The 16,042-nt window shown below is 46.4% G+C and overlaps 1 protein-coding gene across 5 annotated transcripts in view; it reads right to left on the bottom strand.

Moving 5' to 3' along the window:
* Nucleotides 1-14,859, bottom strand: part of FRMD5 (FERM domain containing 5) — a 346,861-nt gene extending 332,002 nt beyond the window's left edge. For 4 of the 5 annotated variants that reach the window (XM_043493290.1, XM_038418838.2, XM_038418837.2 and 1 more), the window contains exon 1: nucleotides 14,663-14,840. In XM_043493290.1, the coding sequence (XP_043349225.1) occupies nucleotides 14,663-14,764 (102 nt within the window). In that variant the 5' untranslated portion in view covers nucleotides 14,765-14,840. Of the gene's footprint in view, nucleotides 1-14,662 lie in introns of all 5 variants that reach the window. The other variant, XM_038418836.2, reaches the window with a different exon arrangement.
* Between the last annotated feature and the right edge of the window lie 1,183 nt (nucleotides 14,860-16,042).

The raw sequence follows: 16,042 nt of genomic DNA, 5'->3' as shown, positions 1-16,042 counted from the left end.
CATGCTGTTCTGCAGACTGAGGTCAAGGCAAGATGTTGCACTTGTGCAAACCTATTGACTTCGGTGGTATCATAGAGGTGTGAATTGGAACAGAATTCGATCCTTATTATTTTGTGAACTGTAGCATATGACTAAGACATTAATTTATTTTGGAGAGCTAAAACTTCTTCTTTTCAGTTCATTTTGTTACCTTGTCCTCCCAACCCATACATCACTTTTATCCATTACTTGTTACACCCTGCCTGACACACAGATTGTGGTTTGCAGCATTGCTGTAGCCGTGTTGACCCAGGATACCAGAGAGACAAGATGGATGAGGTAATGTCTTTCATTGGACCAACTCCTATTCACAGAATCATAGAATATCAGGGTTGGAAGGGACCTCAGGAGGTCATCTAGTCCAACCCCCTGCTCAAAACAGGACCAATCCCCAACTAATTCATCCCACCCCGGGCTTTGTCAAGCCTGACCTTAAAAACCTCAAAGGAAGGAGATTCTACCACCTCTCTAGGTAACCCATTCCAGTGCTTCACCACCCTCCTAGTGAAAACGTTTTTCCTAATATCCAACCTAAACCTCCCCCACTACAACTTGAGACCATTACTCTTTGTTCTGTCATCTGCTACCACTGAGAACGGCCGAGCTCCATCCTCTTTGGAACCCCCTTTCAGGTAGTTGAAAGCAGCTATCAAATCCCCCCCTCATTCTTCTCTTCTGCAGAATAAACAATCCCAGTTCCCTCAGCCTCTCCTCACAACTCATGTGCTCCAGCCCCCTAATCATTTTTGTTGCCCTCCGCTGGACTCTTTCCAATTTTTCCACATCCTTCTTGTAGTGTGGGACCCAAAACTGGACACAGTACTCCAGATGAGGTCTCACCAATGTCGAATAGAGGGGAACGATCACGTCCCTCGATCTCCTGGCAATGCCCCTACTTATACAGATCAAAATGCCGTTAGCTTTCTTGGCAACAAGGGCACACTGTTGACTCATATCCAGCTTCTCGTCCACGGTAACCCCAGGTTCTTTTCTGCAGAACTGCTGCCGAGCCATTCGGTCCCTAGTCTGTAGCGGTGCATGGGATTCTTCTGTCCTAAGTGCAGGACTCTGCACTTGTCCTTGTTGAACCTCATCAGATTTCTTTTGGCCCAATCCTCTAATTTGTCTAGGTCCCTCTGTATCCTATCCCTACCCTCCAGCGTATCTACCACTCCTCCCAGTTTAGTGTCATCTGCAAACTTGCTGAGGATGCAATCCACGCCATCCTCCAGATCATTAATGAAAATATTGAACAAAACCACCCCCAGAACCGACCCTAGGGGCACTCCGCTTGATACCAGCTGCCAACTAGACATGGAGCCATTGATCACTACCCATTGAGCTCAACTATGTAGCCAGCTTCCTATCCACCTTATAGTCCACTCATCCAGCCCATACTACTTTTACTTGCTGGCAAGAATACCGTGGGAGACCACGTCAAAAGCTTTGCTAAAGTCAAGGAATAACACGTCCACTGCTTTCCCCTCAGCCACAGAGCCAGTTATCTCCTCATAGAAGGCAATTAGATTACTCAGGCATGACTTGCCCTTGGTGAATCCATGCTGACTGTTCCTGATCACTTTCCTCTCCTCTAAGTACTTCAGAATTGATTCCTTGAGGACCTGCTCCATGATTTTTCCGGAGATTGAGGCGAGGCTGACTGGCCTGTAGCTCCCTGGATCCTCCTCCTTCCCTTTTTTAAAAATGGGCACTACATTAGCCTTTTTCCAATCGTCCGGGACTTCCCCCGATCGCCATGAGTTTTCAAAGATAATAGCCAATGGCTCTGCAATCACATCCGCCAACTCCTTTAGCACCCTCGGATGCAGCTCATCCAGCCTCATGGACTTGTGCTCAGCCCGCTTTTCTAAATAGTCCCAAACCACTTCTTTCTCCACAGAGGGCTCGTCACCTCCTCCCTATGCTGTGCTGTCCAGTGTAGTGGTCTGGGAGCTGACCTTGTTCGTGAAGACAGAGGCAAAAAAAGCATTGAGTACATTAGCTTTTTCCACATCCTCTGTCACGAAGTTGCCTCCCTCATTCAGAAAGGGGCCCACATTTTCCTTGACTTTCTTCTTGTTGCTAACATACCTGAAGAAACCCTTCTTGTTACTCTTAACATCTCTTGCTAGCTGCAACTCCAAGTGTGATTTGGCCTTCCTAATTTCACTCCTGCATGCCTGAGCAATATTTTTATACTCTTCCCTGGTCATTTGTCCAATCTTCCACTTCTTGTAAGCTTCTTTTTTGTATTTAAGATCAGCAAGGATTTCACTGTGAAGCCAAGCTGGTCACCGGCCATATTTACTGTTCTTCTACACATCGGGATGGTTTGTTCCTGTAACCTCAATAAGGATTCTTTAAAATATAGCCAGCTCTCCTGGATTCCTTTCCCCCTCATGTTATTCTCCTAGGGGATCCTGCCCATCAGTTCCCTGAGGGAGTCAAAGTCTGCTTTTCTGAAGTCCAGGTCTGTATTCTGCTGCTCTCCTTTCTTCCTTGAGTCAGGATCCTGAACTCCACCATCTCATGGTCACTGCCTCCCAGGTTCCCATCCACTTTTGCTTCCCCTACGAATTCTTCCCAGTTTGTGAGCAGCAGGTCAAGAAGAGCTCTGCCCCTAGTTGGTTCCTCCAGCATTTGCACCAGGAAATTGTCCCCTACACTTTCCAAAAACTTCCTGGATTGTCTGTGCACCACTGTATTGCTCTCCCAGCAGATATCAGGGTGATTGAAGTCTCCCATGAGAACCAGGGCCTGCAATCTAGTAACTTCCGTGAGTTGCCGAAAGAAAGCCTTGTCCACCTCATCCCCCTGGTCTGGTGGTCTATAGCAGATTCCTACCACAACATCACCCTTGTTGCTCACACTTCTAAACTTAATCCAGAGACTCTCAGATTTTTCTGCAGTTGATGAAAGAGACAAGCTTTGAAGCTCAGAGCTCTTCAAGTCTGGGGAAGACACTCACAGTGTCACAGCTAAACACAAGGTGGAACACATAAGGAGTTAACACATGTTGCAAGAGACCACAGAAGAGAAGGAATATTGGGACTCATAGAAACCAGCCTCAAACCACTCAGCACATAAAGAGACAGTTTCCTTCAGGACACAACTGACTTCCTCCAGAAACTCCGCAACATTAACAACCACCTCAAAACACCATCCTTGCCACCAGGGATGTCACCTCCCTTTACAGCAACACTCCTCACAATGACAGAATCACTGCCTGCCTCAAATATCTGCAAGACAATGGACAATGCTCAGATAACCACCCCAAACACATCGCCAAACTCATCCATCTCATCCTCCCCCATAGCAATTTTACATTCAACGCTACCTGCTTTGTCCAAACCATGGGAATAGCCTAGGGTACTAAGATAGCTCCCCATAATGCCAACCTCTTCATAGACCACCCATAGGAAGAATTTCTGGACAAATATACCATAAAACCAATGATATACCTGAGATACACTGAAGATATTTTTATCCTCTGGACAGATGACCCAAACTCCCTCATAGATTTCCACCACAATTTCAGTGACCATCACTCATCCATTAAACTCTCTTTAGAACATTCCTAATGCCAGCATCAACTTTCTGGACACCATGATCAGCTTCAACAATGGAACCCTACAGACAACTATATACAAGAAACCCACTGATCACCAAGTTTACCTTTACAGGTCCAGTAACCACCCCAAACACACCAAGATATCTGTTATCTACAGCAAGGCTCTCAGATACCACAGTATATGATCCATAGAGAAAATCCAGGATACACACCTTAACACTCTTAAAACTGCTTTCACTAAACAAGAATACTAGTGCATTACAGAACGCGCCACCCAAACACCCTGAGAGAACATGATTCAATACAAGGGAAAAAGCCTTCCGTTCACACATACCTACTTGTCACTTACCACCCCACTCTGGAGCCCATACAGGGTATAATTAAACAATTATAATCCATACTCAAGAAATTTTTCCCAACCCCCTCTTCTGGCCTTCAAACCACCCCGCAACCTCGCCAAGCTCATCATCACAAGCAAGCTCCCCAAAACCAGGGCACACAAACTCAAAACAGCATCAGACCTTGTCATAACAGATGCATCTCCACTGTTATGATGACCAATACCCTCCACAACACACCTTTCAAGATCCACTAGCTCTACACGTGTCCATTGCAACATGTGGTGTAGGTCATCCCATGCACTAAATGCCCCAACAATAACTATGTGGGTGAAAAGAGACAATCACTATGCTCTCAAATGAACTCTCACAGTAAAAGGATAAAAGACAAAAACATGACATCATCCGTGGGAAAACACTTTTCACAAAATGATCACTCCATATCTGATCTCTCATTCCTCGTGGTCAACAGAAACCTGCAGCACACTGGCAAAAGACAAACCTGGGAACTTAAATTCGTAACTCCGCTAGACACCAAAAATCATGGACTTAAAGACACCGGATCTATGGCCCCTTACAACAATCTGTAACCCACGAACCTTCCTTTGTCCTACAACTGTAAAGGTGGTTTCTATGAGTCCCAATATTTCTTCTCTTCTATGGTCTCTTGCAACTGTAAAGGTGTTAACTGCCTACTTCACCTTGAATGGTCTCTTGCAACATTTGTTAACTACTTATCTGTTCCACCTTGTAGGTAGTTGTGACACTGCAGTACCTTTCTCAGACCTGAAGAAGAGCTCTGTGAATGCTTGAAAGCTTCTCTCTTTCACCGACAGAAGTTGGTCCAACTAAAGATATTACCTCACCCATCTTGTCTCTCTAATGTAGACTGCGAGCATTCTGGGGCAGGCACTGTTTTTACATTACTTGTCTGGGTAGTGCCTATCACAACAGGATCTCAAGGCTTACAGGGGGCTCCTAGACATCAATATAATTATTTTGTGACTCAGTATTTTAGAGGAACTTGAATGAGCCACTTCAACATTTTTTACTCAGGCAAAACTCCCACTAACTACAGTGGGGAAACATGCCACAGTGTGGAGAGAGTCAAAAGGGTTGAATAGGACCATGTGTCATACCTATACTTCTGTAACACAATCTTGCTTAGATGTCAGGTGTAAAATGGTTGCCACACAGTGGCAACAACAATTTTGGCTCTTTGTTGACAGGCAAAATATCCAAACACTACAGAAGCAAATACTATGCTCAGTGCTCCCACTCATACTGACAAATGGATCTTGCCATGCTGTGCTATGAACTCCAGGGTCAAATCCTGGCCCTACTGAAGATTAGTACTGTAGAAGCTTTCCCGTGCACTTCACTAGGGTTCGGATTTCACCCCAGCTCTTCATACAATAAGCAATGGTCCAACCTTCATCTGATTCCCTCTAACAGAAGCCTGCAATTGGAGGCTTAGTTAGGAAGTGTATCGTAAACAGACTCACTAGTCCCTCTTTGGTTAGAGACACCAAAGACCATATCATGCCATCAGCCCATGCATGGGACTCCCACTGAAATCAATAAACGCTGACCAAGATTCAATGGTAGGATAGAGCCATGAATGAACACTACTACCGCTGTTCTTTCCTTTCAGTATGATCACTTTACCTACTGATAAGAGAACTTAAAAGGACTTGGAATGTACAAGACTCCTTAAGTATGTGGGGTATGTCAGACACCCTAGAAACCTACACCTACACTAGCTGATTTTACTGGATAAAAGCAGAAACCATCTTTTCCATTATGCTATATATGATAATTCAATGTTATGCACTTTTTAAAAAGAAATTTAAATAATTCCTCAATATCCTGAGGGTGGAAAAAAAACTAAAAAATATTCACCTTGGAAAATGGCTACTGAACTAGAGGATAGGAGAGAATTTCTATATTGGTTTTACAATACCAGCTCCTGTGCAAGTTAATAGGATGCGAGCACTTCAAAAAGCATTGCAGTAGCACCAGTAAAAATAGTCTCAGTATATAGCCATAACATTTCCACTAACACTAGCTTCCGCTAAAATGAAAGTAAAGATGGCACTGTTTGTTTTAGTGGGAATTTCTGCTTTAGCACGTTTTCAACAGCTGTCTTTTTACATTCTTACAATTGAAGATATAAAATTGGAAAATAAATATGAAGTTAAAATGAAGGAAATTCTGAGTTCAGGGTACCACTATGTCTCTTAACACCTACACATTGTGTATCTCAGCACATACGCACACAATTTTGCTATTGCAAACTTCATAACGCGATGAACCCACATACCATATGCACTTAAATGTCTAGGCACTGAATTAAGCATGCGGTACATATAGCATACAGTTCTATAGTGATTTAGCTAGGCACGAATTGCAGGTTTCTCTTACAAATGAATTTTTGTTTTTATGAGTAAATGCATTATTGGTCAATAGATTTCACAGAAAAACAGCTGTAAAGAAGTCTTGACAGTACTATTTTTACCACTGTTAAAACTGTATGTATACAATATATAGTAATATGGACACATGTGGTGAAATCCTAGACCCATTGAAGTCATTGGGATGGTAAAACTCCCACTGACTTTAATGGGGCCAGGATTTCACCTAGGGTCAATATATTCCTGCCGATACAATTACATTACTTTAATCTTATTGGCAGCTTGCTCTGAGATCGTGCAAAAAATCCACAGAGCTCTACCTACCATATAGACAAACAACACTGTCAGTGTGTTTGTTCCTCAAACTCATTCTTACTCAGTGTTTCTGAAGAGGTGTCTCTTGTTTGCAGTACTCCCTTTATTACCTGCAGTTCGTTTTCAGGCTGAGGAGAGACTAATGTTTCTGCCTTCAAATAGGAGGCACTAGAAACAGTTATAAACTTTATAACATGAAGCCTCATGGTTTCTTGAGTTCACAGCTGTAGGTAGAGAGCTAAAATCCTCAAATGAAAAACACATCACCTTTGCTTGGGATTTCAGACAAGTAATCCCATTCTGTAAGTAGAAGTTTGCTAGCATCTTTCCCAGAAAAAGCAATTGGAAACTATCAGAAGATAAAAAAAAGATAGTGAACAAGCTGGGATGCTGGAACAATTCTTATAGCGGGAGTGCTGAAAGCCATTGAACAAAACTAAATCCTCTAGATCAGTGGGTTTTAACCTTTTTTCATTTGCAGACCCCTAAATAATTTTGAATGGAGGTCCGAACCCCTTTGGAAATCTTAGACATAGTCTGAGGACCCCTAGAGATTGCAGACCACAGGTTGAAAACCACTGCTCTATATAATGGAAGCCATGCATTCTGTTGCTCTTACTTTTAGCCCGGGGATACTGCCGCATCTCCAGCACTCCTGTGTACAAGTAACCTTCACTCGGCTAGAGCTGCAAGAAACAGGGGTTCCTATAGTCTATTGTGTAGATTATCTATTAATGATCTTGTCACATCTTCCAATGAACTTTGCATATTATATGGATTTTTGTCCAAGGGAGCAAAAGACTGTTAAAATTAGGACAGTTTTAAAGTTATGTGAGAAGCTGTTACATCTCAAATCCATATTTTATGTCTTCATGTTTCTCTTCCCAGGCATTCATGTTCTGCATTTCTGCAACAAAATACCAACTGTCTTTTCAGTAAAGTACTTGGTGCCCTTAAGCAATAAATCATTCATTATTTCAGGTTCTTTATACTACCAATGATATTGACATCACAGTGAAAATACCAAACTTTCCTCGGACAAGTAATATTTTTCAATGTACATTTTATTCAAAGTTTTATTAGACTGCCTTCCTGATAAATTGTTTCATAGGGGAATCAGACATGATAAATTAATTATATGGCTATACTAGAGTCAAAACTGATGAGACCAAGCTTGTAAGTTTATGGAGGGGATGGTATGATGTGAAAGCCTAATTTTAGCAATTAATTGATCTTTGACTATTAGCGGTAAAGATGCCCAATGGCCTATGTTGGGATGTTAGATGGGGTGGGATCTGAGTTACTACAGAGAATTCTTTCCTGGGTGTCTAGCTGGTGAGTCTTGCCCACATGCTCAGGGTTTAGCTAATTGCCATGTTCGAGTTCGGGAAAGAATTTTCCTCTAAGGGAGATTGGCAGAGGCCCTGGGGTTTTTTTTGCCTTCCTCTGCAGCGTGGGGCACGGGGCACTTGCTGGAGGAGTCTCTGCACCTTGAAGTCTTTAAACCACGATTTGAGGACTTCAATAGCTCAGACATAGGTTAGGGGTTTATTACAGGAGTGGGTGGGTGAGATTCCATGGCCTGCGTTGTGCAGGAGGTCGGACTGGACGATCATAATGGTCCCTTCTGATCTTGAAGTCTATGCGTCTATGAGATGAACAAAAGATTTAAGAAAAAAGAAAAGGAGTACTTGTGGCACCTTAGAGACTAACAAATTTATTAGAGCATAAGCTTTCGTGAGCTACAGCTCACTTCATCGGATGCATCTGGTGGAAAAAACAGAGGAGAGATTTATATATACACACACACACAGAGAACATGAAACAATGGGTTTATCATACACACTGTAAGGAGAGTGATCACTTAAGATAAGCCATCACCAGCAGCAGGGGGGGGGGGGAAAGGAGGAAAACCTTTCATGGTGACAAGCAAGGTAGGCTAATTCCAGCAGTTAACAAGAATATCAGAGGAACAGTGGGGGGTGGGGTGGGGGGGAGAAATACCATGGGGAAATTTGTTAGTCTCTAAGGTGCCACAAGTACTCCTTTTCTTCATGGGGAAATAGTTTTACTTTGTGTAATGACTCATCCATTCCCAGTCTCTATTCAAGCCTAAGTTAATTGTATCCAGTTTGCAAATTAATTCCAATTCAGCAGTCTCTCCTTGGAGTCTGTTTTTGAAGCTTTTTTGGTGAAGTATAGCCACTCTTAGGTCTGTGATCGAGTGACCAGAGAGATTGAAGTGTTCTCCAACTGGTTTTTGAACGTTATAATTCTTGACGTCTGATTTGTGTCCATTCATTCTTTTACGTAGAGACTGTCCAGTTTGGCCAATGTACATGGCAGAGGGGCATTGCTGGCACATGATGGCATATATCACATTGGTAGATGCTCAGGTGAACGAGCCTCTGATAGTGTGGCTGATGTGATTAGGCCCTATGATGGTATCCCCTGAATAGATATGTGGACAGAGTTGGCAACGGGCTTTGTTGCAAGGATAGGTTCCTGGGTTAGTGGTTCTGTTGTGTGGTGTGTGGTTGCTGGTGAGTATTTGCTTCAGATTGGGGGGCTGTCTGTAAGCAAGGACTGGCCTGTCTCCCAAGATCTGTGAGAGTGATGGGTCGTCCTTCAGGATAGGTTGTAGATCCTTGATGATGCGTTGGAGAGGTTTTAGTTGGGGGCTGAAGGTGATGGCTAGTGACGTTCTGTTGTTTTCTTTGTTGGGCCTGTCCTGTAGTAGGTGACTTCTGGGTACTCTTCTGGCTCTGTCAATCTGTTTCTTCACTTCAGCAGGTGGGTATTGTAGTTGTAGGAATGCATGATAGATTTAAAAAAAAAAAAAAAAAAAAGATTTAAAAGATTTAAGGTTCCTCGTGTTCTCCAGGTGATGTGTCCGTTACTGGGATTTTTAGGAATGGCTGGGATTCAGAACTTGGCTGGAGTAGTGAATGTTTAATGTTTATAAAACTTGTGTTATGTAACAGCACAACTGAACCGTGACAATTTCTGACACCCTAAGATTTCTGACTCACCATCAGTTTTAGAAGCAGGGATGATACTGATTTTACTGCTTTTCATAAAAAGAAAAGGAGTACTTGTGGCAACCCTTAGTAACCCTAAGATCACCTAATACTATTAAACCAAAAGCTTTCCCAAGACATGAAAATATAAACAGCTTTATGCTCCTCTACCCATATAAAGTCATTGAAATAACTCCACATCCCTTATAAGTTATTGAAATCAGTGTTCCTGCTTGTATTCAGACACTGAGATCAGCGCTACACGTTATACCAAGGGCAGTGGCTAAGAAAATAACCCTCTGATGTCAGACTTCTAGTGGATAAGAAGAATACAAAAATGTTTATGAGGGGCCTGATCCAAAGCCCACTGAAGTCAATGTACAAAGACTCCCATTAACTGCAATGGTCTTTGGATCAGGCCCATGGTTATTTGGCTTGGGAAGGACCTTTACTGAAGCAATTAGCCCATTCAGACTAGATGTTTTAGAACGGAAATTAAGATCAAAATAGACAAAGGATTCATCAGAGCATAGATGCTGACATGCTCATTTAGTGCAGGAATATTAATAAATGAGATTTCTGTAATCAAGTTCATAAAGATTTAATTGAGAAAAGGAATATTCAAAGTAACTGTCTACAAAACATATCATTAGCTGTCCTTTGTCAAGCAAAGCCAGAGGTTAAATTTGGTTAACGGGTTTAACCAATTCTCTTAGAGATGTATTTCTGTTAAAACTAGATCAATTTCTGAATTGTTCCTCTTTTTCAAGCAATACAAAAGCCAGCCAATGTGTCAGATGTTCAACATTCAGAAACATATATGTGCCACTGATGTAAATCGCTACTCAATCTCTCTCTATAGCCAACTTCTGTACGCGTCTCCATTCCCATTTACAAAATTACAAACTTCTACAGAACATCCTCACGAACCCCTTTCACATTCTGTGCATCATATTTAATGGTCCTACACACTGAAATTATAACCTCTGATTTGTATGTTGTCTCTATATTTAACAAAAAATAGAAGCATACATAAACAAAAATGAAAAGGTACATCTCACTTTGGATGAAGAAATGCCATGGACTTGTGTAAGACATAGAAAATATCTGCATTTATAACGTAATGACCTTCAAAAGTCATTCACTGTTCTCTAGGCTGTAAATTTACAGTGATTTTCTCATTGCTGAGACATTATACATTTCCACCAGGTATGCTTTAATTTGTAATGGAATATAAATACTTTTGCTTAAAAGTCAGCATGAAAGCAATAGAAAAACATTTACCTGTGGTAACCTTGATTGTGAGGGTATTATGAACTGACTCTTTTTTACCTGAAATCATGCATACAACATACCAGTATTTCTGTTTACTGCCCCAAAAATCATATAAACTGGTGAAACACAGCATCAAGTGGCATTTTATGTCAAAATTATACACCGTATAAGGATACTCTTATTTTAATTCTATTCCCAAGTAAATCAAAGACAGACAATCCAGCTTTCTTCCAAACTGGATTGCCCGTACTTACCTATCTAAGCTACATTTTTAGCCAATTGATTTATATTAAAAGCAATCTCTCAAAAATTAATTGATTTTTGTATAAGCACAACTAATTTGACTGCCATTACAGCCACTTCAGTCACTACTTTGCAGTTAAGGTAGGGGAGAGGCAAGCTGGGGAAGGAAATCAGTAATATTAACATTCCTGAGATGTTATTTACACAGAATAGATTTTTAAAAACACATTTATTTATTTTCCTTTGCTTAAGCAAAAGTGAAGCCTCCCACAGCCTGCAGTATTTATTTGTAACCAGTTCTTTAATTCGAAGTATGCTTCTGCATGCATTTAAAAGATTTTCTACTTGCCCTCGAGCTACAATAGAGTCAGAATCAGCAACCCGCCCAAATAAAATCAGTGGAGAGATGGGAGGAGTTGTTATTTACACATTGTATCACAATTATCCAAAAACCTTGCCTGAATTTTCTACAGCTTACAAGTTGGAAGAGTGCCAGTTGACACTGTCGGGAAACAGAATCAATGAGTAAGGCTACGAATCTGTCATGGACTCCATGATTTTACGAGATCTCCACGACTTCTTGAAAATTCCAATAATTCAGCCCCGGGCAATGGGAATTGGGCTTCAGCCCCAGGCGGCAGGACTCGGGCTTCAGTACTGATGTAGTTAAAACGTCATTAATGTGTGTACATTTCTGTGATTTATTGTTTATTGCCCGCGTCCTGTCCATGACTTTTAATTAAAATACCCATGCCAAAATCTTAGCCTTAACAATGAGTGCTATGGTGTACATTCAGTCTGCATGCTTATCACATGGATGTTCTCTATTATGATTAAAAAATTAAAATTAAAAGCTGTCTGTACAAAATGGAAACCTCTTGTACATGTCAGCCACCCTGTGTCCTCAGTCCTAATGTTATAGTTCCTAGCTAGTTGTTAAGGCAATAGTGTTGTGATTAGATTACTCACATTCAAAACATTCTGGTATTCTAGTAGCCTAATGATATATCACTAAATCCTTACAAGCAAATCATTCATATCCAGACTAGAGGGAAAAACTGATTTTGACTCGAGAAAATTTCATTACAACACAATACCTGAACACTTATCTGGCCTAGAACACTTTGAATAGTGATCTAGACTATTTTAAAATTAAATCAGTCAGAGCAGGATAGAGGCAATACGGGTAATAACTAAAATCAGGCAGTACTCTGATACATCTCCTGGTATTTGTGTTTGGCTCCGACAGCATTTACTATACTTTAATTTGCATCAAAATCATCTTTAAAAGCACTTACTATATGTATTGCACTCACAGAGTCCTCGGCAGAATTGTGCAAGTCTAAGAGCACCAATTTTACTCAGCAAGAGGTATAAATTAAGCTCTTCTTCCATCATCCAACAATGTTTACTTGATTTGATTATACCCCACCAATGGAAAGCAGCAGCCCGAGAGCCGTTCTGTAATCATATTTGCACTAGGGAAGGTTAGTGAAAGTTGCGGGTTTTGATTTTGAGCACAAAAAAGAATAATGCCAGTAAAACTTGCAGCAATTGTCCATGTTCTGGTTTATTATAAAAGACTGAATCAGGGTAATATATTAGTTCTATAAAATAACGAAGGCACTTATTTTACATACGGTATATCCAATAATAGTGATGTTGTGGGAAGGGTTGGAGGGTAAGGGGGACAACTTTAGTCCACTGAAATTCATCATATTCCATTAAATTGGTTTTTTGTTTTTTTTTTGAGGGGAGGGGAACACAGTGGGGAAAATGGTAAGCTCCTTGCTAAAAGCTAGAGACTACCCCCGTTTCACAGGGCCACTCGGCCTGTGTGGAGCTATTCTTTTGTGAATGCCGAGAATTCTGACTCACAGAAGCGCTGATCAAAATAATGACGCGAGACATTATTTTCCTGGTGGAATCAAAAAGCTTCTGTGTGACTAAACTCCCTCCCCTGAGCAACATCCCAGTCAAGCTGATCAGGCTTTTCTTTCTGAGGGCTGAAAAACTGGATACATCAATTTGCCCAGTTGAGAAGCGGAGGGGGGGGGCGCATTTCAGAATTAAAGGTCACTGAATGAAGTAGGGATTCATTTGCTTTCTTCCCCCTCCTCCCCCCACTCTATGTGTAATGCTTCCAGCTGTTAGCATCTAGAGTGGCTGTAATTCACGGCTGCTACTCTGAAACCTGTAATTCAGTGATAAGCATCGGATTTACACACACACACACACACATCTAGCTGGAAAGCCACAGGTTTGTCTTTGTTCCCATCTGAAGGAAAAACCATCCAGATTTGTAGCATTCTCCATAAAACACAAACTTTACAACGCCATGCCCAGAAGTTGCTTTAATGCTTAGAACCCCCATGAAATCCTATTAGCAGCCCAGGTGTCAGCCCGGTGTGTCTCTACAGACCAGCGGGAGAAGAGACGTGCCGGAGGGGGTGAGGGGCTGGAAGCGAACAGCCAGCACCGGCTCCCGCGTCGCTTTTGTTTGCGGTCCTCAGCCTCCATTTGGCAGCCCGGACTGGAGGAGCTGAGAAGTGGGATTGCAGGGCATGGGGGTGGCAGGGGGCTGGTTCTCCCAGTCAGCGATTCTTCCCCATCGCCAGTGTTTTCATTCACACCCGCACGGATTCTTTGCCCCGGCATACGAAGGGCTTTTCGGGAGAGAGCTAAACAAGTCTCCCATCGGTGCCAGCTGGCTCAGCCCTCGGAACCGCAGTGTTTGCACAGGAAGGAGCATGCGGTCTGCTCTTACCAAAAAAAAAAAAATATATATATATATATATATATCCCACGCACCAGCACGCCCGTTTGCACCCCTCCCCCTTCGCCAAAACAGAAGTAAGGTTTCCCCCAAAGGGACCAGCATATGGCTGTCTAGGGACCGCATCTTCCCGCTGTGGCCGCCCCCCGGCTTAGGCGGAGACGGAGTTTTCCCAAGGTCTGACACCCTCCCAAGCTCGCCGGCTGTGCGCAACTTTACCCGGAGCCCCCTCTCCGAGCCGCGCTCGGGATCTTTCATTCCCCTTCCTCCGCAGGCACTGCCCGCTCGCCCCGGCCCGTTCCGCCTGCAAACCGCGAACCCGCTTTAGGGCCAGCGGCTTCCCCACCTCCCCGTCTCGGCGGCAGGGCCACCCCCCGGGCCGCGGCTTCCAGGCGCGTCTCTTCGGTTCCTGCCCCGCGGCAGGCAGCAGAGAGCGGGGCGACGTGGGAGGTAGCGCCCGGCCCCCGCCCCCCAACAAGGCGGCAGCTGCCCGGAGCGTGAAGTTCACGGCAGCGGGGGCGAGCCTGCGGGGCTCGGCTCCGCTCCGGGGGTGGGTCACGCAGCGAGCCCGGGCAGCGCGGTTTGCAGGCTGTGCGATGCTCGGTGCCGCCCGGGGGGGGGGCAGCTGCACCCCGACCCCCCCACGCCCCGCGAGCGCCCGCCCCGCCGACCTGGAGGGTGCAGGTGTACTCGCTGTCATCCAGCAGCCTGACGGTGCAGCTGAACTCCCGCTCCAGGCTCCTGCTGCTGCCGCTCATCCAGCGGCTCAGCATCTTCGCCGGCCCGGCGGGCGGCGGCGGCGGCGGCGGGGCGCTCACAGGGGCCCGGCGGCTCGGCGGGGGCGCTCGGCCGCTGCCCGGCTCCGCGGCATCCCGGCGCCCAGGCGGCCCCGACTCCCGGCAGAGCCAAGTGCAAGGTCCTCGCGCGGCCGGGCGCCAGGCGGGGGGCGGGGCCGGCGCTGAGCGACGGGCGGGCGGGGCCAATCGCGGCGCGCGGCCGCCGCAGGCCCCGGCGCCAGGCGAGGCGAGGCGAGGCGGGCGGGAGAAGCCGCGGCCTGGGGAGCGCGGAGCGCGGGGACCCCCCTGTCTGGGGAGCCCAGGCCGCAGCTGCGGCGCGAGAGACCCCCCTCCACCCGCCTCCCAGGCACGGGGAGCCCTGCGAGGGACCCCCCTCTGCCCCCCGGGTCCCCCCCTGCTCCCCCAGGCACGGGGAGCCCTGCGAGGGACCCCCCTCTGCCCCCCGGGGACCCCCCTGCTCCCCCAGGCACGGGGAGCCCTGCGAGGGACCCCCCTCTGCCCCCCGGGGACCCCCCTGCTCCCCCAGGCACGGGGAGCCCTGCGAGGGACCCCCCTCTGCCCCCCGGGGCCCCCCCTGCTCCCCCAGGCACGGGGAGCCCTGCGAGGGACCCCCCTCTGCCCCCCGGGGACCCCCCTGCTCCCCCAGGCACGGGGAGGCCTGCGAGGGACCCCCCTCTGCCCCCCGGGGACCCCCCTGCTCCCCCAGGCACGGGGAGGCCTGCGAGGGACCCCCCTCTGCCCCCCGGGGACCCCCCTGCTCCCCCAGGCACGGGGAGCCCTGCGAGGGACCCCCCCTCTGCCCCCCGGGGACCCCCCTGCTCCCCCAGGCACGGGGAGGCCTGCGAGGGACCCCCCTCTGCCCCCCGGGGACCCCCCTGCTCCCCCAGGCACGGGGAGGCCTGCGAGGGACCCCCCTCTGCCCCCCGGGGACCCCCCGGCTCCCCCAGGCACGGGGAGGCCTGCGAGGGACCCCCCTCTGCCCCCCGGGGTCCCCCCTGCTCCCCCAGGCACGGGGAGGCCTGCGAGGGACCCCCCTCTGCCCCCCGGGGACCCCCCTGCTCCCCCAGGCACGGGGAGCCCTGCGAGGGACCCCCCTCTGCCCCCCGGGGACCCCCCTGCTCCCCCAGGCACGGGGAGCCCTGCGAGGGACCCCCCTCTGCCCCCCGGGGACCCCCCTGCTCCCCCAGGCATGGGGAGCCCTGCGAGGGAACCTACGAACCAGTCCTCCTAGCTTTCACTGGGGAGAGGGAAGTG

This window comes from Dermochelys coriacea, chromosome 10, assembly GCF_009764565.3.
Source record: "Dermochelys coriacea isolate rDerCor1 chromosome 10, rDerCor1.pri.v4, whole genome shotgun sequence".
Classification (NCBI taxonomy): Eukaryota; Metazoa; Chordata; order Testudines; family Dermochelyidae; genus Dermochelys; species Dermochelys coriacea.
Note: the sequence above shows the minus strand (reverse complement) of the source record. Positions and strands in the feature narration are given on the sequence as shown.